This window comes from Mustela erminea, chromosome 4 (assembly GCF_009829155.1).
Source record: "Mustela erminea isolate mMusErm1 chromosome 4, mMusErm1.Pri, whole genome shotgun sequence".
Classification (NCBI taxonomy): domain Eukaryota; kingdom Metazoa; phylum Chordata; class Mammalia; order Carnivora; family Mustelidae; genus Mustela; species Mustela erminea.
Window position 1 is genome coordinate 63,349,611 of NC_045617.1, and position 25,835 is coordinate 63,375,445.

The 25,835-nt window shown below is 40.8% G+C and overlaps 1 protein-coding gene across 6 annotated transcripts in view; it reads left to right on the forward strand.

The window, feature by feature from the left end:
- NHSL1 (NHS like 1) overlaps positions 1–25,835 on the forward strand; it is a 229,637-nt gene that overhangs the window by 143,107 nt on the left and 60,695 nt on the right. For 5 of the 6 annotated variants that reach the window (XM_032339387.1, XM_032339382.1, XM_032339383.1 and 2 more), the window contains exon 2: positions 20,835–20,987. Coding sequence is in view for 5 of the 6 variants with exons in the window: in XM_032339382.1 (XP_032195273.1) it covers positions 20,835–20,987 (153 nt within the window). In the remaining variant the exon portion in view is untranslated. Of the gene's footprint in view, positions 1–17,731; positions 18,059–20,834; positions 20,988–25,835 lie in introns of those variants that run through there. The other variant, XM_032339384.1, reaches the window with a different exon arrangement.

The window sequence follows — 25,835 nt, forward strand, 5'->3', positions numbered from 1 at the left end:
CATTATTTTTCTTGCATGACATGAATTTGAACAGGGCTTTTTATTTTTTTTTTTTAAGATTTTATTTATTTACTTGACAGAATGAGAGAGATCACAAGCAGGCATAGTGGCAGGCAGAGACGGGGGGAAGCAGGCTCCCTGCCGAGCAGAGAACCCGATGCTGGTCTCCATCCTAGGACCCCGAGACCATGACCTGAGCCAAAGGCGGTGGCTCAACCTACTGAGCCACCCAGGTGCCCCAAACAGGTCTTAAAAACAAGCAAACAAACAAATTAACAAAAAAAAACCCTAGGATTTTTTTTTTTTTTTTTTTTTTTTTAAAGTTCTCATGAAAGGGAGCCCACAGGAAGAAACCAATCCTGGACTGTGTTGAGTTTTTCTACTCAACAAGTGACAGTGTTGAATACTACTTGTTTAGTTCTTGGGACTACCAACACAATCTGAGTGAAAGGAGTCTCCGTCTCAGCTTTTGATTCAGGGAATTCTGGTGTAAATAAACATTCTTCTGAATTTGAATCAAAACTGATATAAGCGACTACAAATCCAAATTGATTTTGGACTGTATTAGCGATTTTTCTTCCTGAAGAACCTGGCTAGAGGCGCCTGGGTTGCTCAGTCAGTTGGGCATCTGCCTTCGGCTCAGGTCATGATCCCAGGATCCTGGGATTGAGCCCTGCATCCGTCTCTCTGCTCAGTAGGAATCTTGCTTCTCTGTCTCCCACTCCCCCTGCTTGTGTTCCCTCTCTTGCTGGGTCTCTCTCTCTGTCAAATAAATAAATAAAATATTAAAAAAATAATAACTTGGGTAGAAATCCTGCAGCAGTTTCTGTCATTGGCTCGCCCAACTCCCAGCTCACACCTTCCTGGCCTGACTCCTTTTCCTATCAGGGTAGCTAAGCAAATGCCTTTATTCTCAGACTCCCTTGCAGCTAGAGTGCAGGTATGTGACCAAGGCACTATCAAGCAGTACTGAATTTGGTTGCAGTGTGTAGGTATATAGGGTCTTTTGATCTACTTGTATGCCTAGCTGCACTACCAGCCTAGTGCTCCTCTGACATTGACTTCTGTGGACACTTAGCATCCAGACTTGCATGTGATCAGTGATAACAACAGGTGGCAGCAACAGCAGTGTTTCACTGTGACCGTCTTAGCCATGTGGCATGTCAACTTAACCTCTGGCCCTCCTGGAGATTCTGAAAGATCCTTAATATCTCTTAATAAATCCTTTTTCCTTAATATAATGAGTAGACTCTTTTGTTTCCACCTCAGTGTTCTGACATTGTCTTCATAGCCACCTGACAAGGCATTGTCTGTCTTGTTTCCATTACCTGATATTCTTTCCCTAAATACTGATAGTATAGTGGTTAGATGTTGTTGGGCGTTCTTTATCAAAATTTATGCAAATACTTCAGCTGTTTATAACTAAGATTGGGGGAAAGTCAGCATTTAAAAATAAATACAGAGAATATGTTATTTTTCAATTATGGTCTTTGATCATGACCATATCATTTATGCAAATCCCACTCTTAGAAGAAAATCAGTTTGTCTAAGTAAAAAATAATCAGGAACCACAGTATTCACTCAGAATTGCCCGACATCATGAAATCAAAAGAGAAACTGGTAAGGCTAGAGGCTAACCCAAGGCAGTGGGTGGCCACATCCTATCCCTGGACTGTTGGTGTTCCAGTTGGAATAGGTGAAGCATTTCAGAGAGTCAGGAAGTGCTAGGACACAACCAAAGGTTAGGCATGGAGTCAATTATGAATATAAGGAAGTCGGATTATTTACCCCCATTCCTTTTTTCATCAACATTAGCTCACCTTGGATTTATAGAATTTGCCTAACTTTTCAGTTCACTTTTCCGTTGTGTCTACAATTCTTGTCTTCTTCTGTCTTGTATAAAAACCCTTGATTTTTGCCCATAACTGACTGAGGTCTAACCTCTTTGACTTGATAGGCAAGGTTCCTCACAACTGCTCCTGACTTTCTTTTCCAGCTATATCTCCCACTGCCACCCTTGTGAACCCCACTTGGTCATCCCAGTGGGCCAGCAGATTGTCTCAGGCAGGTCCAACTGCAGACACCAGTGTAAGAAGGGAATCTAACACAGGGATTGTGGTACTTATGCAATCATTGGAAAAGCCTGGGGAAACAAGTCCAAGCTGAGCTCCCAGGAATGACTCCCAAGACGCCATTTCAGAACTGGCTTACCAAGGGCTCCCTTGGTTCAAGCCCTACCTCAGGGCTTGAACACTGAGACTTAATTATTGGTCCTACTGAGATGCTTCAGCAACCAGACTTACCAGCAGAAATAGCCGAAGCAGCAAGAGTGTGGACTCAGGTTCTCGGTGAGATCTACCAGGTGTACCGGCTTTGCAAACCAGGTGTAAGGGAGATGGGCAAATGCGGTTTTCAGCTTCTAGATATTCACAGGCAGTGCACCCTGCAAGGTGGTCTGGGGCTTTGAAGGCAATGTACACCATCCATTTTACATGTAACTCAGTATTCCCAACACAGACGACTCTCTCTCTTCACTGTGCCTTTACTCTTGCTCTTTGGTTTAGTTGGAATGTGTTTCATATCCTTCTCCATCTAGCAGATTCTTATTCATGCATCACACATCACCTGCTGTCGTTTCCTCTGATACTGTTTCCTTCTAGTTCCCATTAGAGGGCACCCTCTATTTAAAAATGTGTCTTATTAACATTTGATTTCATCATTCTTCCATCCAATGGAGTTCCTAACAGACAAGGAATAGGTTGTTTATTCACTCATTTTGCTCTTCAGTCAGCAGACTTACTAATATCTCCAAAGCCAACGAAAGCCCAGTCCCTGTCCTCAGGGAGATGAGGTTCAATTATGGAGGGATAAGCCACAAAGAAGCAGATAATGACTCTTCTGGAGAGAAGGCATGGGAGGCAAAATGGTCAAGCAGGAGTTTGTAAGAGAAGGTTGTCTTCATCTTTGGGTCTTCAGTGCCTAGTGTTGTGCTTGGTGTGTAGTGTCCTTAATGAAGAAGTCCAGGCTGAAAATGAATGAAATGACTTTTTTGAAAAGTACTTTCATGTCTAACTAAAAGCTGTCTACCAGTACTGTGATGCTTTAACGTTAGTTCTTTTCTTTCTTTTTTTTTTTTTTAAGATTTTATTTATTTATTTGACAGAGAGAGATCACAAGTAGGCAGAGAGTCAGGCAGAGAGAGGAGGAAGCAGGCTCCCCACTGAGCAGAGAGCCCAATGCGGGGCTCGATCCCAGGACCCCGAGATCATGACCTGAGCTGAAGGCAGCGGCTTAATCCACTGAGCCACCCAGGCGCCCCATTAGTTATTTTTGAATACCACAGAATAAAGCTAAATTCTCCAGCGCTCATTTTGTTTAAACTTTTCCTCCTGTAATTTATTCCTTTAATAAAATAATAATTGCATGCCTACTGTGTTTCAGATCTGGCACTCAGCACCTAGGCCTTGTGGATCCAGAGAGCCATGGCCTCTGTTCTGTGGTCCAGATCATGTGTCTTGTTGGAGATAGAGTCACCAAACAAAGAACTATACCAAAATAGGAAGTAGTGCTGTAAGGAAAGTATGGGTCTTGATGAGAGTGAATAATAGGCAGTGTCAGTGGAGTCAGAGGGTCAGGAAGGTTTTGCTTTCCTGAAGAGATTGTCAGTTAATCTGAGACCCAGAGGATGATGGGAAGAGAGTGGGTTAAAGGTAATTCATTGGTCCTTCTGGCTCCCATTTTTTCCCTAGCAACGAAAGAGTTTTTCCTTTAACTCTTTACTTCTCCCTGTCATACAGCCCCAGTAATCCTTTGGTTGCCAATATACTTGGTATTCAGGAAAATAAATTCCAATTTAGACACACAGGGAAGCTTTTCAAAAAGCAATTTACATTTGTGAAGTGAAAATAGTCATCATCCATGTGGGAATTTTTTTTTTTTTAAGATTTTATTTATTTGACAGACAGAGATCACAAGTAGGCAGAGAGGCAGGCAGAGAGAGGGAGGGGGAAGCAGGCTCCTTGCTGAGCAGAGAGCCTGATGTGGGGCTCCATCCCAGGACCCTGGGATCATGACCTGAGCCGAAGGCAGAGGCTTTAACCCACTGAGCCACCCAGGCGCCCCATGTGTGGGAATTTTTATTTCATTATTTGCCAGCCATTTCCTAGGGGAAGTTTTCACTGAGGTTAGACTTTTGTGGCATTGAAGGACAGGTGCTTTTACATTCAACCAGCCCTTTCCCTCCTTCACTGATTCATAAAGATGGGTGATTATCCCATTTTTCTGAATGTTCCCAGGAATGTTATGTGTTGTTATGTTGCCTCAAATTGGGGAGTAGCTGACTTGGCAAAACAAATACTTGGATTTGGCTCTGGCCTTACAAAATTATTGTGGGTGGGGGGGCTTGCCACGTGTGGAATACACAAAACATTAAGTCAAACCGTTTCAAAAATTAACCTAAGAATGGATCATTCATGCTAGAGCATGAATAGATTTAGAATAAGTACATTTTATTAGGAGAGTAGGAAGAAAGATAAATGTGTGTGGAGAATGGAGGCAACTTTAGGGAAACCCAGTGGAATTAGCTAGTCCTCCTTTGATCAGTGTGGGAATCTCCTGAAACCCTTCTCTTGCCATTTGCATCGACCTGAGAGGAATTTGCAGGCTACTGCTGAAAGCAGCCCTCTGCCCTCAGACTCCCAAATGGTCCCCTTTACCACTGTGTTGTTTTTAGGGCATGCTACACATTTTATTTCTCTCTGAATGAAGCATTCACGTTGCCATTCAACATGTCTAGTTTGGGGTGCATTCTAAGTCAAATTATACAAGAAGCTATTTGTGGCATTCAGCAGCTGCAGAAAGAAGAGGCTGTTTGGGGGTGGGGGCAAGGGAGAGTGGTGGCATTAAACACAATGTAAGTGAAGCTAGAAAGTTCAGAGTATAGTGTTATCATTGTTGATGGTTAGGTGTGATTGTATTGACGAGAGGAGGATGGAGGTTCCTGTGTGACCAAGTGAATTTTATCCTATTTCAACGTGGGATGCCCTGCAGGCACAAGCCCTTGGTAGATGCTCCGGGGTGGATGCTCTGGGCTTTATTTTGATAACGAATGTGATCTAGCCTCCAGAGTCTGTGGCTGATTCCCCTATCCAGTGGGGTACAGTTGGTGAGTATCTCTCTTCAGAAAGCAGTTACAGTAAAATAATTCCATTTCATCCTGTTGTGCATGGACATGGAGACAAGCAGAGAACAGTGTGGGTGCTTTAGGACTACCTTTGAGAGCTGAAATGTTTACTTGGTTTTAAATATGGTTCACTAATGAAAATTGATTGTGGCAGCCCCGTTTAAACGTGTTTTATCACGTAATGATTTATATGGACTGCTATGCACAAAGAGATGGGTGTTTCAGATAAGGGGATAAAAATGGGTTGAGCTAAGTCTTCTGAGAGCTGCTGTACAATGTGTTAGAGGTTTGGGGGAAATTATTTGGCATTGTAAGAACCTCCCTGCATTATTTTCTACCTAGGTATCTTACTTTTCTTTTTACTCTGGTTCAGGAAAACATTTCATGTCTTTATTATCAGTCAGATTTTTATAGCGCTTTCTACTCCCTTCTGCCTTTTTTTCTTAGTGAAAAAAAAAGCAATAAATAAATGAAAATAAATTGAGGTAGGTAAACAGTGTACAGAACTACAAACTCTCTGTACCTGTCTTTATGGTTCCAAGCTTGCTACTTTTGACTGCATGTTGAAGCTACCGTTAGAATGCATGAGAAAAACTGCTAATCTCAATCCTTCCTATTTTGATTGTATCTGCTATGATGTGAAGAATTCCATGATTTTTTTTTCTGCTGTTTCCAGCCCTGCTGATACTGAGGGGGAGGAGCTAAGCATATCGTTTTAACAATGTCAGTGGCCAGCCATTACCTAGCATCAGCATTCTTGTTTTGATTACCATTTGATTTTTCTCAGATTCTGTGTGGGCCTAATTATGTGGGCTCTGCAATCAACACGCCTCCCTTCCGTCCAGCTGTGCCCTAATTGTACCGCCATCAGGTCCTGGGGGTGGGGTGCACTTCCGCCGTGTGGGGACAGAAACCTGCCCTGGGAACTCCTGGCTTTAGAAACAGTAGGTTACTAGAATTTAGAGACACTGAATACATGTCCCCCTGTAATAACCGATGTCTTGTCTCTCGCTCTCATTTGTTGTTTGCTCATTAAAATTATCCTTATCTCTCGCAACTGACAAGAAAAACCAGTGAAATAACATGAAACGTTGAGCTTAGAGGAAGGTTTATTCGTGTCAAAAAAGGCTTTGCTTGACTTTAATGAAAGTTCTGTACTTCCTAGAATTATTCTGAGTATCATTTTATGCCTGGCTGACCTTCCTTTGCTCCTGCTGTGACACCTCCAGCATAATTACGGATCCTTCCTAGCCCTCCTGCGTCATACTGAGCTAGGCTTTCTCAGTTTGAAGAATTCTGCTGCTGTCTATCAAGTAGTTGAGGACACTGTAATTTTTTTTTTTAACCAACCCTAATGAGATAAATGTTGTCCTTGCCTAGGTCAACCTTTACCATTGTTAGAAAACCAAATACAGTTAGATATTTAATGTTGCTGCCAGTTCCTCAGCAAGCCAGAGCCGTCTATCTTAATTTGTCTGATTATCATTTTGCATGTGGACCAGCTGGCTTCTTGACAAAAGCAGTTGGTCACACCAGTTTATTAATTGTAGCGCTCATCTTAACCATATGTGAAACCGTATAAGCAGTCACAGGAAGTAGAGGAAAGAAAAACGGAACAGTTCGTGAGATGGTTCCACTGCTTAGAAAATAAGGAGTCCAAATGATTCTTTTCTCTAAATCTTTATACATACTGATCATTAATTGTAACAAATTTAAGCAATGAGAAATACGCTTTTCCTTCTGTCATTTTAAAGAAAGTATTTTTCTTTCTTATGGACAATCTGGCTTCAGAATCCTTGTCTCGCTACATGGAAACACTCTCGTTTGGATATCTGTTTGGCAAGAGTGTATGTTTTGGTTGTAAAGTGAGGTGGACCTCTTTTTCTTCACTGTTTTCTGGTTAAATGTAGCTGTCCCCGATAGATTCAGAGATGTTTCACATCATTCACGGATGCTTCCTTAATCCATGCTTGGTTGCAGATGCTAGGCAGTTTATGAAAATTCACAGAGATTATGGAGTGTGGGTCTTCCTTCATTGGAGGGAGATGGGAACATTCTTTTGAGACCTGTTAAATCAGAGGCATTTCTTCCGAGCTCTTCTGTCAAGAGACAGTAAGTAGCCAGGATCATTTTCCTGTGTAAATGTTTCACTGGCTACCAGACCCCCTGCAGGGGGCGACCTTCTACTTTATTTCATCAGCCACCCTGCAACGCTCCCCCAATGGAGTCTTCATTAGGATGTCCCCCTTTGTCCAATTTTAAAAAGTACAAGAGAGCCCAGAGTATAAAGCACTTTAGCTAATCACATGACTCTTAAGTTAGATCTCTTATCATCACACTATACTTTGGCTTTTCATTCTACAATGAGATTTTTTTTCTTTCTTCCCTGAAGATTTTAAAAGGTTGAAATTGATTTTTTTTTTCTTTTCAAATTTAAGGTTCATTTCCCTTTAAGTTATTTTTATTATAAAAGGATATAATTATGGTAAATTTAAATAACAAAGAAAATTAGTCTCTAAGATGTGATAGACCCCTAATATGCATTCTGTGTTTTGAATGATTGAATTAGGAAAGGTGAAGTGTGTTTAGTTGAGAATTGAACTAATTGATATGTAGCTCTACTTATATACATTATTTCTCTCCTGAATGAGCCTTTATATTCCTCGTGTAGGCTGAGTAGAATGAATTAGATGAATCGGTACTAATGTGGGTAGACAGATTAGAGCTATACAACATTTCATGAATAATTGGTACAAGCCTAAGAGGCTTACAGTTAATGAAATTATTCGTTCTCTTTCTGTGAGACAGACGTATTTCCCTTTTGAGGAAGTTCTTCTTGAAGCAAAATGGCCTATATTTTTGAAATAAAGAGTTATTAAAGCTCTGTCAAGGAATACCACGTAAGGTTAATATTTGAAGTGAAATTTGAAAAACAAACAGGGGCATGCCACGTCAGGCTACGTCAGGCCTTGAGCATTTCAGGTGGAAGACTGACAAGTGCAGCAGCATAGAAGCAGAAATGAATGTGGACATTTGCAGCCCTGCCCCACCAGCTCTTCCCATTGAAGGTAGAGGCAGCGTAGGAGCCCAAGATGGAGGGTTAGTGTGGGTGTTGGATAGCTATGTGATGCGCTGCAGGTCGCTTAGTTTGTAAAATGAAAAGGAGTGGATGGGATGCTCTTTGGGAAGGTGTTCAGCTCTGTCTAGGAAAATAGGAAATCCTTTTTCAACTTGCCCTTGCCATATCCGTGCTCACAGGGACTTCCAGCCTCACGGCCCATTCCCTTCGCAGAGCTCTCCACCATCATGCCCTGTATCTCCAGTCTCCAGATTGTCCCGTGCCCTGCATTAGACATTGCTCCCTTCCAGCCCTGCAGGCAGGTCTGAGTTTCACATGCCGTGTCAGCAGGACTCCCTTTGTGTTTTGGACTTTTGATTGGGGTTCTGTCTGCTTCGCCTTTCATTTGTTCAGCATTTGTCACATGAATATTGTGGCTTGACTAAACTAGTCACAGTGATCGCAGACATTTTAAAATTGGCTGAGCAGATGGTAGCAATGGTTTTAGACTAAATTATTAACTAGGATCCACAGCAGAAGCCTTGAGCTTCAACACATGCAGAGTAAAGGGTATTTTCTAGCATCAGAATTAACTGGTCAAGTGGATGCCAGATCAGGTTCCTTCTAAAGAACTGATACATTATCGTCTCCTAAGGTTTCCCTTTCTACACCAAGCACCTCCCTTCACTGAGGTTTCCCTTTCTACACCAGCCACTCCATATTGATGGAGAGATTTCCATCGGTCTTGTTTTCAATATGCCATATGATTCATCATTAAAGATTAATTCAGAAGGAGAAGGAAAAAAAGATCATTGTACCACTGAAGTTCTAGAACACTGGGGATTTTTAACATGCCTTCGTGAAATAACATAACTCAAGGGACAATTAATATAGTTCTTCATGAGTGTCTATCATCAGACACATGTTTTCATTCCGGGAAAGTATTTCTACAGCATTACCTTGCAAGTGTGTGTGTGTGTGTGTGTGTGTGTGTGTGTGTGTGTGTGTTTAACCTCCTTAAGCAACCATAGAAAGCACAAGATCAAAATCACACCTGGGATATAACTGAAATTTCCCCACTTGTCTCTAAACGGCCTTTCTTTTTTATCTGGTTTATCTAAAACTAGTATCCTATCCAGGATATGGCCCTCAAATCTCCTTTAATTTGGCATATTCCTTATTATAACTATTATTGTTTTGTTATTGTTATTATTATTATTTGACTTACCAGAGAGGCCAGCAAAATGTTCCACTTTTAGTTTGATGGTTTTCATTTGTTCCTCTAGCTCTTGTATTCCCTGTAAACTGGAACGATTTAGTCAGCAGTGTTTAACCTGATTTTACCGTAGGTGATGCTTCTCCTTGGTATTTTCGCCACATCAGGGGCCACTTACTTGTCCTATTACTTGTCCTATTAGCATCTGCTGGATTACGGGGATGTCAGGCTGGTCCTTTCACTGTGCAGTTGCTCCAATATTCCTCTTATATGACAGCTCTGCAGTAATGGAACCTAAAACTGACAAGTGAATCAAAGAAGTTTTGAATGCATAAGGTCTTAGACTGTTGAGAGAGGATTAGTAGAAATTTGGAGAAAAATGCCTGATGTGAAAAAATAAGAGAGAGATCCTTTAGTCACATATAATCAACTCACCTTTTTTGGTTGTTTCTAATCACATTAATACCTAACAGCCAGAACTTGTAGTCAATTCAGTTTGTCTTGAAAAATATAAAGTATATTTTTTATCTCTGTTAAATCCCTACAGCTGTTTTTTTAATATCGTAAATTACAATTGTGTCAACTGTAAATTTTTTTTTAAAGTCCTTTTATTGTGAAATTTTATCTCCCTGAAATTCAATTTTATGTCTTGGGATTCTATATTTTATCTGACAGCCCTATTTTTTAAAGTTACTCTTTTATTTACACATTTATTGATTGTTATGAATTATTCTGTGTAATTTGCTTTGCAACTTAATAATTGTTATTTTGATAGATAAAAATTACAGACCTACATAATTGCCCTCAGTGTGAAAAGTGTTTATAGAAACAAGAAGCACAATTCTTGCCTCCAGAAGTTAGAGTTGTGGGAAGACTTTGTTTCTTTAAAGTTTTTTTTTGTAGATTTTTATTTATTTATTCATTTGACAGAGATCACAAGTAGGCAGAGAGGCAGGCAGAGAGAAAGGAGGAAGCAGGCTCCCGCTGAGCAGAGAGCCTGATGCGGGCTCCATCCCAGGACCCTGGGATCATGACCTGAGCCGAAGGCAGAGGCTTTAACCACTGAGCCATCCAGGTGCCCCAAGACTTTGTTTCTTAATAAATGGGAGGGGGCACCTGGGTGGCTCAGTTGGTTGAGCAACTGCCTTCGGCTCAGGTCATGATTCTGGAGTCCCAGGATCGAGTCCCGAATCGGGCCCTCTGCTCATCAGGGAGCCGGCTTCTCCCTCGCCCTTCGCCCCTTTCATGCTCTCTCTCTCAAATAAATAAAATGTTTTAAAAAAATAAAAATAATAAACGGGAGGATAGGACTAAGCTATCTATAAGTTTATTACTAAAGCATTGCTGTGAATGTTTAAGTAGATTATGTTGTTTGTTAATTTTTAAGTATTTCTCTTTTTTTAAAGATTTTATTTATTTATTTATTTATTTGACAGAGAGAGCGAGAGTACAGGCAGGGGAACAGCAGGCAGAGGGAGAAGCAGACTCCCTGCAGAGCAGGGAGCTGATGTGGGGTTCAGTTCCGGGACCTTGAGATCATGACCCGAGCTGAAGGCAGTTGCTTAACTGGCTGAGCCACCCAGGCATCCCTAAATATTTTCTAAAATCTCTTACTGTTAGGGGCACCCGGGTGGCTCAATGGGTTAAGCCACTGCCTTCCGCTAGGGTCATGATCTCAGGGTCTTGGGATCGAGACCCGAATCCGGCTCTCTGCTCAGCAGGGAACCTGCTTCCCTCTCTCTCTCTCTCTCCCTTTTGCCTGCCTCTCCATTTATTTGTGATCTCCCTCTGTCAAATAAATAAATAAAATCTTTAAAAAAAAAAAAAAAAACCTCTTACTATTTAATGTACACTTTATTTTATAGGCCAAGGGGCCTTGTATTGGATGCTTTCTGCTGTGATGTTTTCCAGTGTTCCGGGTCAGTACAGGAATGCTTGGGTGTGTCTGTGGATTTAAAAATTGTATTTCAAGTATTCTAACCATGTGTAAAGATAACGATGATACCTAAATTAACGTAGTCATGTACAATCTTTTATTTCAGATGTTAAGCTTTATTTTTAAAAGTAGCCTAAAATGAATCAACAGTCAGTAAAAGTCCTGTTTATAGATAAGGTTGGGCTAAGAACTCTCATGTTTTAAAGAGGTAAAATTCCTTTGAGAGGAACTTAAAATTATCTTTTGGTATATTCCCCTGATCAGAATGCCATTATATCTCATTTTTCTTTCCCTTACCTCCCTTCCAACTTCGAGAACCACCATGAGCTTTACTGATTATTTATTCCATTTTCAGTTGATCAAGGATTCAAATTTTGTGTGATTCAAAATGTATATACTACATGGCGTCACACCTGCATGTAACTTTTGTGGACGGTATTTGAAAATGTTCCTCTTTAGTAAATACTGTTTAACAACGTTTGTGAAAGTTTTTTGTATTCAACATAAAGACTTTTAATGCCACAAACTCACTGAATGCACAGAAGAGGGCCTGAACTTTTGTCTAAGGGGAGATGGGGCCGTGGGAGAAGAATTCAAGGGGGCTAGAAGCCTTTTCTGTGAGTGCTGGGAGACTTAGCACTGCTCTTAAGAAACTCCTAGGTTTAAACATATCTTTTGTCCTTAGTAAAAGTAATGAGGTTGTATTTTAAGGCTGTACTTCAGACGAAGATGTGGGTGTTAAGAGAGTCATTTATTAAACAGCCAGGGCTTAATTTTAAATTTTTATACCTTAAGTGTATAATGGTTTCTGAAATTACAGACTTACCGACAGACTGGTAATACCAAGGTAGTTGTAGAAAAATGGCCCCGAATGAGCACTGATTTGGGCCTCGTCACCTCGGGCACACATTGCTCCACCAGCACCCAGCTTCTCTTGCTGCCCCCTGGTCCCGTACATTCACACCCACTGCTCATCTGGTACTAGTGATCTCTTTGAAACGTGATACTGGCCTTATAGCTTTCCCTTTTCAACTCTATCAGTGACTCCCTGGCCCACCAAAGTAAACCCACCCCCTTATGGGAAGAAAGTTCCTTCGGCGTCTGGCCCTGCCTCTCTCCACCTCCCTTGCCACCTTTCCACATCACAGCCCCCCCCCCCCCCCCCCGCCCCCCAGGCTTATCTGGAACCTCCCTGTGACCAAGACTGTTTTATCTGAGAGTTCCCTCTTCCACTCGTACTCCAAATGGGCTGGGTGCCCTTTAACATCTTTTCCATTAACATCATAGTCTTATCTCTCTCTGTGCTTGTTCACTACTTTATTATTCTTATCTCTTTGGGTGTGTTGCTCCTTTGGACTCTGACCTTGCTAGGGTCAGGAACCAAGTTTGATTTACTTTTAACCCGGATGTAGGTTGTGGAACGGGGGTCAGTTAATAAGTTCTCTATGTAAAACTTCTGAGTGGTTCAATGAAAGTGCATAGTTACAGGTAAAATCTTTAGACTATGTAAAAAAAAATCTTTAGACTTTGCAAAATATTTCTATAACTCTGTGCTAGTATGTGTATACCTACTCCTGGAAAGTAATCCGATCACTGTAGAAATAATCAGATGATTTCTAGGAGAAAAATTTTAAATGGTGGTCAGAAATAAGATTTCATTTCACTGAAAGACTAAGCAGAAATGTTGGAACGTTATAAGGATGCAAATATTTATGCAATAGTAGTGGTAATAGAATTCTCGAGGAGGATAAGCCACCAGGATGGTTGAAGTGATGAGGAGCATATTTTTCTGTATAACATTTGGCAGTATTTTTAAAGAACAGCGATTCTCAAATATTTTTATTATTTATGTGTCTAATAAGGATTTTTGTAAGGCACATTGACTTGAATATACTCACTAAAGATATCTTTTCCCGGCTTTTAATATGTGCTAATGAAAGAAAAAGCAGGACACCCAGAGACTCCCCTTCGCTCCTACGTCGCCTTGGCTTCTAGATCTCCGTTTTCTCATTTTTGACTGAAGATGAAATTGACCCGTCTGGTTCATTGAAATATTGACTACACTCGTCCTTATAGAAAGGAGGAAGTTCTTGATAACCAGTTAGGGTTTGGGGGAGGGGAGCAGGTTAGCTTAAATTAGCTGTCCAGCATGAGATAATGTGAAATTTAAGTAGAAGTTAGCTATATGCATCTGGAAGACATACAAATGAAAGACAATCGTGTGAGAGGAAGATTGAGCAGAGTCTTTAAAGGCAGTAGCATAGTCTATGGATCATCCGCCTTTTCCCCTAATGGTCCAGATAGAAAATAGCTTCAGTTTTACAGGCCATACGGTCTGTGTTGAACACAGCCCGAGAGCAGCCATAGACAGTAGATAAACTCATGGGGTAGTGGTGTTCTGTTACAACTTCATTGTTGGACACCACAATTGAAATTTCATAGAATTTTTACATCATGAAATATTATCCTTTAATTTTTTTTCAACTATTTAAAAAGGCATCAGCTAGTTTTGGCCAAAGGGCCTTAATTTGCTGACTCGGGCCCTTTCTCCAGTAAAAGCATCAAGGTTTCAAGAGGGAATAAGTAGACAGCGCCTGACAAATGTTTAAGGACAGGCCCTTTGAAGCTTGTTAAGAGTTTGTTAGAACTAGGGGCACCTGGGTGGCTCAGTGGGTTAAGTGGCTGCCCTTGGCTTAGGTCATGATCTAAGGGTCCTGGGATTGAGCCCTGCATCGGGCTCTCTGCTCAGCAGGAGCCTGCTTCCCTCTGCCTCTTTGCCTACTTGTGATCTCTCTCTCTCTCTCTCTCTGTCAAATAAATAAATAAAATCTTAAAAAAAAAAAAGAGTTTGTTAGGACCCAGAGAAGGAACAGTGAGATGTAGGAAAGGAGCTAGTGTTATTTATACCCAGTGTTGATGAAAAGCTCAAGAACTGGGTCATTTGTGGTATGTAATTAAAGATAATTAGAAGAGGAGATAGAAGACCATTGGGACTAGTTAGAGGTGCACTGGAGACCACTGGGAATTTTTTGTAAGTGAATAAAATTTTAGGCATTAGAAAAGATAGCGTGTAGTGTCTATACTACAGTATAGTATAGATAGTATAGTATAGTATCACTATAGTGATAGTTTTAGAGCAATCTTTCATGGAGGTGATAGTTTAACTCTGAGACAAGTAAACAGACTAAAGTCTGTGAAGTTGATTCCCCTTCTTTGAAAGCATGACTGACCCTTTTTGAGCTGAGGACTGCTTAGCTATGTCTTAAGATTTTACTCATCTATGTGACAAATATATATGCTTACCATATATCAGATACTGTTCTAAGGACTTTATCAATAATAACTCCTTAAATTCTCATAATAACCTTGCCACATAAATACTTTTATTTTCTCCATTTTACAGATGAGAAGACCAAGGTATAGAGAGCTTCCTCCTGTAGTAAGTGACTAGTATACTTGGTGGGATGGCACCAGTATTGGGCTCTTCACTCCAACCTTCCCTATAATGTCAAATTTACCATGTTAGGGCCCCTGGGCACCAGGGTCAGATGGTTAAGCATCTGTCTTCAGCTCAGGTCGTGATCTCTAGGTCATGGGATGGAACCCCACAGTGGGGCTCCCAGCTCAGGAGGGAGTCTGCTTCTCCCTCTCCTCTGCCTCTCTCCTTGCTTGTGCTCCTTCTGTCTCTCTCTCTCTCTCTCAAATGAATAAATAAAATCCCTAAAAAAATTTTTTCCCATGTCTGGGATATTTAAACTTTTTTCCTCCTGCTATTTATAGAGTTAAAGTTGGAAGAGGAGGTACCATGGTACCATGGATTTATTTATTTTCTGTTGAATGTATAAATGGAGCTATTAAAAAAATACTAGACACTTCCATTAAAAACCTGGCTCTTAAATAAACTATGACATGGAGACAGTGCAAATTATAAGCCTGTTCTCATGCTGATATGCAGGCTATAAAGTAAGAGATGATGAAATTATTGGGGAAATCTTTATAAGTAATAAGCTCTTTCAAAATGTAACCTGATGTGTCATGATGTGGTAAATACCCTAATTTATTTGGCTAGTATCTTAAGATCTGAACTCGGGGGGGAGCGCAGCACGTAATGATGCCTAGAGGACAGTGTGGCCTGGAGGCCAGCATGGAAGCCTGCTCCATGTGTCAGGCTACCACTCACTGACTGGTGTGCAACCAAGTAGTGCTGTCATCTGGACGCAGCTACGGACTTGCTATCAGACTTAATACCAAGTGAGGAAGGAAAGTCCTCCCCGCGTGACTCCTACGGCAGTTCATTTGCTTAGAGCACACCTCTGACTTCCTACTTCCTAGTGGACTAGAAGGTTCTTCCCTCCCTCCCTCACCGATCCTCTCCACCCCCTACTCCTTCCCCACTACCCAGTGATCATATCCCCTGTTTAAATGAGAACAAGTGGATTCGCTGTAGATTTTTGTTTTATTTCCATCTCCTCCTTAAGGTTTGTACTAACATCTCATCTTTTCAATGAGGTCTGTCCTGACTCCTATTTAACACTGCTGTCTGGCCGGCTTCCCTAGCCCTACCGTCTCTTTTATTCTTCTCAGCCTTTTCCTCTGTCCATTCACTTACCACCTTCTAACACGCCATACAGTTGTCATTTACTGTGAAATCATACAAGCCCCATCCCTTGAGGGCAGGGATGTCCTGGATGTCCCCGAGGTGCATGGTACGGAGAATGTTCTCAGTATTTACCTTTGGACTGAATGTGTGGATGCCGCCGTTGTAGACATGAAAAGCTGCAGGCTGTTTCCAACCCTGTGTTTGTCGAGTGACAATGAACCTCCGAACCTTGGGGGTTGTGAATCGGAGAGCTTTTGTCTAGAAGCTCGCCCGCTACTACTTGTCTCTCGGGCAGTGAGGCTGAGACGCGGCTCTTGAAGCAGAGCGAGGTCACTCTTGCTTATAAATCTGTTTTCCTAGGGGGAATTTCTCTTGCTAATTTAAGGCAGCTATATAATTTAACTTTGGAGGCATTTCTCATTTGAGTCATTTCTTGTTTGCCATCTGGCCATGTAATTACTTTTAAGTAAAACTATGTACAGGATGAAAGAACACAAATTGGAAATCCGATAATGTGGATGGTGAGATGATCGTGTGTGTGTGTGTGTGTGTGTGTGTGTGTGTGTGTTTTGCTTTGCTTTTGCTGTTGTTCAAAAAATAAGATTAAGGGGGGGAGCATTTGAGGAGGAATCATTCCAGAGCTTTCCCTAGAGGGAGCCCCTTATATAAATTTTCTTCTTTGACTAAGGGCTTTTGTTATAAACGAAATGTTTTGAATTAGTGGATTATTACATTTTTCCATTCATTTATAAGTCTGGCCCTAAGCTGTGAAACCAGAGGTTGTCTAACATGTCTCCAGAGCTGTTCTGCCGCGAAGTGGAACTGGGCAGAGGTGTGAGCATCATTCTTTCCCTTCATCTGTTTTTCTAGTATTCTCCAGTCTGTATTCTTTTCTTTTTTGTTCCAGTCCCTTCACCCCGGAAGTTATTTTCCTAGTGCCAGCCCGAGTATTATTATTTCTGAAGCTTCCCTTTCACTTTGCTCCCCCAGTTCTTGGAGGTTAATTGCAAAGGGACAAAAGAACCGGAACCCAGTACCGTATATTCAAGTTCAAGAGAAACCTAAATAATGTTTGTTTGGAATTACTGTTCTCCCTCTTGGGTAGGGGCAGGGGAGGGGAGGAGGCTGGAGTGTGGAATTTTTTTAAACCAGGTGCTTAGATGATAGTTAAATTTAAAATACAGATTTAAATCATTAGGGTACAATTGTAATGCTGATGTTCAGTCACAGGCAAAAACCAAACCAATCCAAAACAAACAAACAAATAAAAAACTGGGTGAGAAGACCGGAGGTACTAATTTGCATGAAAATGCAACCAAGTCATCACTTAGAGCTCTGTGGAAATTCTGTTGTAAAAGTTTTACTGCTTGTAAACGTTCCTTTGGTGTGGGAGGCAGAACGTGGGGGCGTGGTCAGGGAAACAATGGTTTGGCTCTGCCCCCCCACCCCCAAATCAGTTCAAACGTCTGAATTAACTGGAGAGTCAAAGAATCAGATCAGACTTGCTGTAAGACTTTTGGGGTCCAACAAACAGATCTGGATGTTCCTAGTAGCCTAGTGAAAATGGGGAATACATTTGCTTCACCTTGACTTGCATAGAGGAAGATCTGCACTGTTTTCACGGATTCCAGAGAGAAGAAACTTTGGATCTGTTGAAGAGAAAGTGAATAAATGAGCACCGAGGCAGAAAGGCTGATGTGGCTATCATGCAAATAAGAACTGTGATTGGCTTTCTCTTTCTTTCTGTACACTTTGTCACTGCAGCTCTCAGCCTTAAAGATTAGGTTTCAGTGGGAGCTTTTCAGGTTCAAGGACTGTTAATGGCTTGTAACTGCCTGACAATAAACTCAGCCTCAACATTACATCAGCCCCCAGCAGATGTCTAAAGATTTGAGACTGGAGGAAAAAAGTTAGAATCTGGAACAGCAGGATACAGCTTACCACCTGCCTGATGGGCTGAGCTTTTAATGTGATTTAGATTTCTAAGCCCTATGTACTCATCCTGGAAATGGTGGCCTTCATTAATGCAAAGATCAAGTCTTTAATTAAACTTTTTAAGAAAAAAAGTAAGTAATTTCTCCTCCCCGCCCCCCCATGTGTGTGTGTGTGTGTGTGTGTGTGTGTGTGTGTTTTGTATTATTTCATCTTCTTGAGTGACGGAATTGGAATGTGAAAACATTAATTAGCACAGGTTAAACTCCATTCTCTACTAAGTTCAAATACCTCTTTTATAACTCTAAGGCAGAATTATGTGATTTTAGCATGTCTTATTTATTTATGTTTGGAATTTTAGGTGAATTCACTTCGGTGCTTCTCAAAAGAAGCCCTTTGAACAAAATGGGGTGGAGGGAGCCTTGTATTTACCTTATGTCTGCCTTGATATATGTTTTTTTAATTCTTCGGCTTACCGTGCAGGGAGGCTGTGTGTGATCTATCATGTATTGTTGATGGGGATGATCCTTTAAAATTCCCCGGAACTCTCTGTTAACGTATTTCAGAGCTCTGGGACAAACTGTCTAGACTGATCAGTCACTGTACAGTACACAGCGTTTGTGGCATGGCTTCATTGTGTACTGACCCTTGGTTTACATATCTTTGATCTAGGTGCTTCTCCTTTCTCCGCAGAGTGTAAATATTACAAATACATGGTTTTGTTTTTACATAGCTGTTGGCTTAGTTCAGTTGAGCTTTTGGGCCAGTGATTTTAAACTAGATTAATGTGGTTGGGTATGAGCATTGGTAAAAGAGACCTTGGAGGAAGCAACAAAGAACAGCGCTGTCGGCCCATTTTCTGCAGCTCCCTCTGTGGGAGGCTGTCTTTGGATGGACTGATTAAAATCTGCCCTGGCAAGAGTGAGATGCTCTGAGAAGAGACAACTGTTCTTTCATGGGAGCCAGTTGGTAGCTGTACTACAAGTGGGGCCAGTGGCAGGATTGCATAGACGCAAGTATCACTACTTGGATTTGATTTGTAATTGGCAAATAGGAAGTTGCACTTTTCAATAGTTTTCAACTATGAAGTGTGTGGTAGTTGAGTCTTCCAAATAAATGCACATCAGCAGGAAACATTGCAATTAACTGTGGCTGCCGTTTGGAGGACATAGAGTGAGTTCCGTCTAATGCGAGATTCTCAGGCACGTAAATAAGGGCCACATTGGTCTTTGTGGATTTTATGTATTAAGATTGGTAATTACATGCAGCACGCAGAACAGTTTTTCAACAAGAGGTTACGTGAACTACCAGGTGCCTAATTTACATGCTTTTGTCAAACAGCAGAAAGCAGAAAGCACACAGACGTTTCTGTTTTTAGTTTGATGTCGAGTTCGCAATGTTTATTTTCCCATTTAGCAATTTATGGGGAAGGTGGGATGATTTGAGAAATGAGGCTTACAGAATTTAGTAGCTGTAGAAAAGATGGGTTGATGGGTTAATGGGTTATGGGGGAGTGCTAACCTGTGACTCAGGTTCCCAGGAGTGCAAAGAAATGCCAAGTTCCCCTTTAGCGGTACAGGTCTAAAGTCAGGGTCTCTGTTACTGTAGATGAATTTTACTCCTGCCACAATCATGCTTTACATATATTAGTTCATTTGGTCTTTGTAACAGCTCTAATGCTGTGCTGTTGGGTACTCTAAGTGAATTTGAAATACATTAGAATAGAAAGGTTCAATAGTTGATGCATGCTTATTCATTTTATTTTGAGAATCTGTTTATGGTCTTGTTTCCAGGGACATATTGTGTTGTACAAATTTGTATGCTCAGTGTGTGCTCTGTAGCCTACTTCAGAGTCAGGAAAGACTAGCCCCTGGCTCACAATTCTAGGATCTGCTGGTCTTATTTGTCACCCCCAGGAAATGCTTCAGCACATGGTTTTCCTCTAAAATTGCCTAGTCTTTCCCTACATCTGACTTACAGCAGCAGATATGTAGAAAGGGTTAAAAACTGTTGATGCATGTATTTGGTGCTGTAGCTTCATGGTGGGCTCCACTGGTATCCCCAACTCTGTGTTTCAGGAACAAAAACAAGGTAGACACGGAGATCCCAAGCCCTAGGGGGATCAAGGAAAATTATTTAGAAGATTTAGGATACTCTCATGATTACCTGTTGTTACCCCTCTGATGTACTCTTTTCTACTGGGAAAACTCAATTGAACTGGGTTATGGTGGGAAGGGTCAATTGCATTGGAATTTTAAAAAAAAATTTTTTTTAATATAACAACATTCTTTGGGGAAAAAAGTATTCCATGAAAGCAGGAAACAAAGTTTGTAGCACAAATTGATTTCTACTTCTATTAGACATGCTATTTAAATATATTTCACTGAATGTTTATGCTTAATTTTTTAAAAAAGTTGAGTTTATTACAATGATGTTTTAAAGTAATGCTTTAGAGAGGAAACATTTGGTCTGCGCCTCTTGGTAGGAAATTTGTTTCTGTCTTGGCAATCTAACATTTACTGTTACAAAGGCAGTGTACAGTTGGGTAATAAATACTCATTGTGGCAGAGTTAAGTCGGAATTGGAGGTCTCTATCAGTTTTCTTAATTGTTTTCTGACTTTGGAGTCAGGGGAGGGCCTAAAATGCTGGGAAGCAAGTAACTGAGGAAGTAATTCTGTCAAAACATTGTGGGGAATAATGGGCAGTTTCAGCTTTTTCCTTCAAGAGACAAAACACTGTGAAGACCCCTAGAGCCTAGTTAAACCTTACGCAGAATTTGTCCCATTTCCCCATTTGGGGCCCTTACCGCTTGGATATGTTAGGCACCAAGAACCCATCTTGATGGAAAATATTTGGAGCCACTGACACTTACTTGGACACCAGAATTCATGCTGCCTTTCTTTCTCTAGCGGTTTCCAACCTTGATGAGGAGAGTCGATGGACAGTCCACTACACTGCTCCATGGCACCAGCAGGAGAATGTGTTCCTTCCCACCACAAGACCACCGTGTGTAGAGGACCTGCACCGCCAAGCCAAGCTCAACCTCAAATCCGTATTGAGGGGTAAGATTGCCTCCCTCCAGCTTTCTGTTCTTAGAGTACTGGCCATTAGAATTGAAAGCACAAATGTGATCGTTCTTTTTAAAAGAAGATCTATTTATAATGAACACATGGTATGCTGGTTTTTTTAGACGAGATCATAAATACTTCTAGCCTAATACATGCCTAATAGGTTCTGGTCTCTGTAGAAACCTGCCAGTTTACAGACATGCAAATCTATCCTCACAGAGCCCACCCCTGCTTGGAAACTCTCTTTAGCATGTTCAAACCACCAGTACTAATGTAATCCAAATAAACCCCTGCTGACATGGGGAATTTGCCCCTGCCTTTTTTAAACCATTGTAGGTATTCAAGGCAAATTTGTTAAAGCTAATACTTTCTAATGGTTTGTTCTGTTTAGTTCAGGTTGGGTGGAAAGGGGACCTATATATAGACTTTGAGTTCAAAGTGGTTTGTTCATCAGGACTTGGGCAGAACCCAGCTGCTGTCCTCTTAAGCATTGGTTCTGTCAACAGATGGGCAGAGTGCCCTGCGGGCAGTAGGAAATACATAGGAAGAGTCTCCTCCTATATCTAGTTTAAAAGCTTCATTTTTCTTCCAATTACTATGGATGTTAAGAAGTGTAACTGTGGGACGCCTGGGTGGCTCAGTTGGTTGGACGACTGCCTTCGGCTCAGGTCATGATCCTGGAGGCCCCAGGATCGAGTCCCGCATCAGGCTCCCAGCTCCATGGGGAATCTGCCTCTCTCTCTGACCTTCTCCTCGTTCATGCGCTCTCTCACTGTCTCTCTCTCAAGTAAATAAATAAAATCTTTAAAAAAAAAAAAAAAAAAAGAAGTGTAAGTGTGTGGGAAGGAGGGCTTCTCTTAAAAGTGGTAAAGAAGTTGTTCTTTAAAAGAGGAAGGAATGTCTGTTAAGATTCAGAGACTTTTTCCTTAAAACAGCAAACTAAGGTTCTTGTTCTACCAGATGCTGCTGCCTCTACCAGTTTTCTCCTCCCAGGCAATATTTGGGACATTGTTTATTTAAAAAATGCTCGTTGGGGCACCTGGCTGGCTCAGTCGGACGATCACGTGACTCTTAATCTCAGGGTCTTGAGTTTGAGCCCCACATCAGGTGTGGACATCACTTAAAAACAAAACAAAACAAAAAGCTTAAAAACTATTTGTTTTGTTATTTATCTGAAATTGAAATTTAACTGGGTGTCCTGCATCTTACCTAATTGTGAAAAACTTGAATCTAGAAAAAATCTTTTTTTTTTTTTAAAGATTTTATTTATTTACATGATGGAGATCACAAGTAGACAGAGAGGCAGGCAGAGAGGGGGAAGCAGGCTCCCTGCTGAGCAAGTGCCCAGTGTGGGGCTCAGTCCCAGAACCCTGAGATCATCACCTGAGCTGAAGGCAGAGGCTTAACCCACTGAGCCATCCAGGTACCCCAGAAATCTGTTATTGATTCAAGGAAAACCCAGCATGAGGACCTCAACTGATACTTACTAAATACTTGTCTACATGCCAGATTCAGTTCTAAACCCATTACTCTTACTATATCATTTAATCTCCAGAGTAATCCTGTTTTTTATTATGCAGATTTTACAGGTGGTAAAACAGAGACACACAGATCAGAAACTTGCTAAGATCTCTAAGTTAGTTAATGGCAGAACCAGGATTTAAACTTGGACAGTCCAAGGCTACAGAACCCATATTCTTAACTGCTACATTATACTGCTTTTAACATCCATTTGTTGGAACTCTTTTCCTTCTGGTAGAAGTGCAGGCTATAAAGGCAGGGGCTTGGGTCTCAAGGAATTTGTACGTACTTCTATAGTACAAATCAGTGTGAAAAATTCTCAAGAAATGTGCCCCAAATTGTTCTTTTAGGAGTTAGAGAAAGCAGAAAATTTCTGCTTCCAGAAAAAAGGAATAGCTATCACCAGACTCACAATAGATACGGTATTCTGAACAGAACTCATTATAAACATTTTAGATGATAGCCTTATTTTTTCTTCCTTGATATTTTTCTAATGCTTAGAAAAGCAGTATGTATCTTATAGTATCTTATGTATCTTACAATATCTTACAGTGTCTCATATCCTGTGGTCTTGGCTTTGGACTGTCCAAAGCTGAGATTATTGGGTCCCCCTTTTTATGTAGCCTGTCTAACCTGTGTATTTAGTGACCGAAAGCTTAAATGGAAAGAATTCCATTAGTTGGCCTCTTCTGTATGGCCTTGGTATTGTACTTCAACCTTTGTTGCCTTCATGATATACCTAAATCCAGCCAAAATTTTTTCTATATCCCTTCCCTACGATTTATTTTCAGTACATTTCGACCAAGAGCATCTCTCCTTATAGTTCACCTTCTCCCCCCAAATAATTAATAAGAATATTAAATGGCACAGTTCCCAGGACAAACCCCAGAGGCAGTGCCATTGTTAACATTTCTCTCTGAGCTAGGAACAACAGAGCTCTGCATGGTCTGGCTTGTAGAGAACGCTTACAGGAAGGTATGTGTAAGTTTGAGGATTCAGGCCTGGCTGTTTTTTGATCGCTCTCCAGGAAATTGTGCTTCATGGCCTCTTTCATGTATTTGCGAGTATCAGATCAGAGCTTCTCTTTTCTTCCCTGAGAAAATTGACCATCTGTATATAGATTTTTCTGATTTTATTTTCCTTTTGATTATTCAGTAGCTTCATGTGAAATATCACCACTAGTTTTGCCTACACTTGAATTTTTTTAAAAGGTCAATGCTTTAGCATCCGTTCTCATGTCCTAAAATGCCTCATCAAAGGGATTTGCTATTAATAAAGTTAATAACTTTGGAAAATTCTTGGAGCTCAACTTTTAAAGTCTGGATTTAAATACTCCTGAAGAGATTTTTAGATAAATAATAACTTTTTAAAGCAGTGATTGAGGAAGACGAAATGTGAAAGAGCACCTGAGTGGTTTCCTCTTCATTTATTTACTTTTAATCACATGCACAAAACTTTACATCCCAATCTTTCCCTACACCATGTTCACAACCTGAGTTAATAAACACAAGTGCGGAGCATTAATGGCGTCAGTATCAGTGAAGATTAAAAAGAAAAAATCTGGTCCCTGAATGTATGGCACTATGAAGACATGAGATTATATAAAGATATCAGTTTAAGTTAATTTGCCCTCAATGTTCTTTGCTTAAAGATATAGAAAGTTAGCTAATGATTCACTATGAGTGATCTGTTTTGCTCCTTCTCTTCTTACTGTGACCTTATCCATAATTTTCAGGAAGGAAAGCTGTTCATTGATGCTGAATAGGTTGGTCCTTTTTTGTAATCATCAAATGCCATCATGTTAAGTTCTGCCAGGTTTAGGAGAGCTCAGCTGTCCTCTGGAGTATCATAAAATGTGGAGGGAAGTGATGCAATGAGTACTAGTTAAATTAATAACTAAGTATTGTAAATATTTGCTTATTAAAGTAACGCAGAAGTGCTTAAATTGGTAGAGTGAGGAAGGCATGGGTTTACTTAAAAATGTTTTTATGAAAAAAAGTTTTTATGAAAAAACTGAGTTGGCACATAAAGACAGATAATAGACTCAGTTTAATAAGCATTTGAGCATCAATTCTGTACTATACCAGGAGGTTTTTGTTGTTTGTTTGCTTGAGTTTGTTTTCTTTGGGGGATGGGGGGGCTATGCCCAGAGTTTTTAAATGAACTAGGATAAGTTCATGGGTCCTTTACAGAGTTGAACTTGCTACTTTGTGTCAAGATTGAAGTAAATAGTGATGTAGTGGAGATGTGTATGATGTGCAGTGTGCAGGCAGAGAGCTCAGTCGGCTGGAAAAGAAAAGCATTGGGAGACACCCCCACCACCACCACCACCATCTGCCCACTCTCTCATCCCGCTACCGAGGAGGAGGTAGGCATCTTGTGGCATATGGAATACCCAGAGCAGGTGTCTTCTGTGTGCAAATGTACTCTGTGCTGGTCCAAATAGGTCCAAATTAACTCAGGTTCGTATCTGTTGTTGGCTAGTCTCTGGAGAATTTGGTAGAATTTGGTGACCATGCTCTTAGACCAAATGATTTGATTTTGGTGATTTGCTAATGACCTTACAAACATGGACCTAGATTTAAAAATATTACTTTGATATTTGGCTCAACAGGATATCTGGCTGACAGTGAGTAGTTAATTTCTGAAGACGGATCCCATTGTCTATTAAGAATTCATTTATTGGGGCACCTGGGTGGCTCAGTGGGTTAAAGACTCTGCCTTTGGCTCAGGTCATGGTCTCAGGGTCCTGGGATCGAGCCCCACATTGGGCTCTCTGCTCAGCATTCTGCCTGCCTCTCTGCCTGCTTGTGATCTCTCTGTCAAATAAATAAATAAAATCTTAAAAAAAAAAATTTTTAAAGAATTCACTTATCTTTTAACTGTATTTCCAGAAGAATTCTGCCCTTTTAATCTCCATGGTTGTTTGAACCATTCATGAACTTCATCTGAATTAGATGGGATGATAGGTAACCTTTACCTAAATATCTATGTGGATAATTTTTAGCATTAGTCAAAGGGCCACATTAAATGGGAAAGGGGGGGTTGAGGGTTGGGGTTGGTTAGGTTAGGCTGAAAGAAGTGTTCAGATTTTATTTCTTTTAGAGCTTTAGTTCTACATTAAATAGTTAGGAGCATGTCGAAGGCTGAAGTAAAGACATTTTATTTTCCAGGCTCCATCCCCCAAAAGCCTAACCTGGGAGAGAGAGAGAAACACAGTTTCTCACAGTATGTTTAACAGACAGTTTAGTTACTGTGTCCACGTCCACTCCTGCCATAATTAGTTCACAGAGCATCTGTTGTTGTATCGAAAATGTTCCC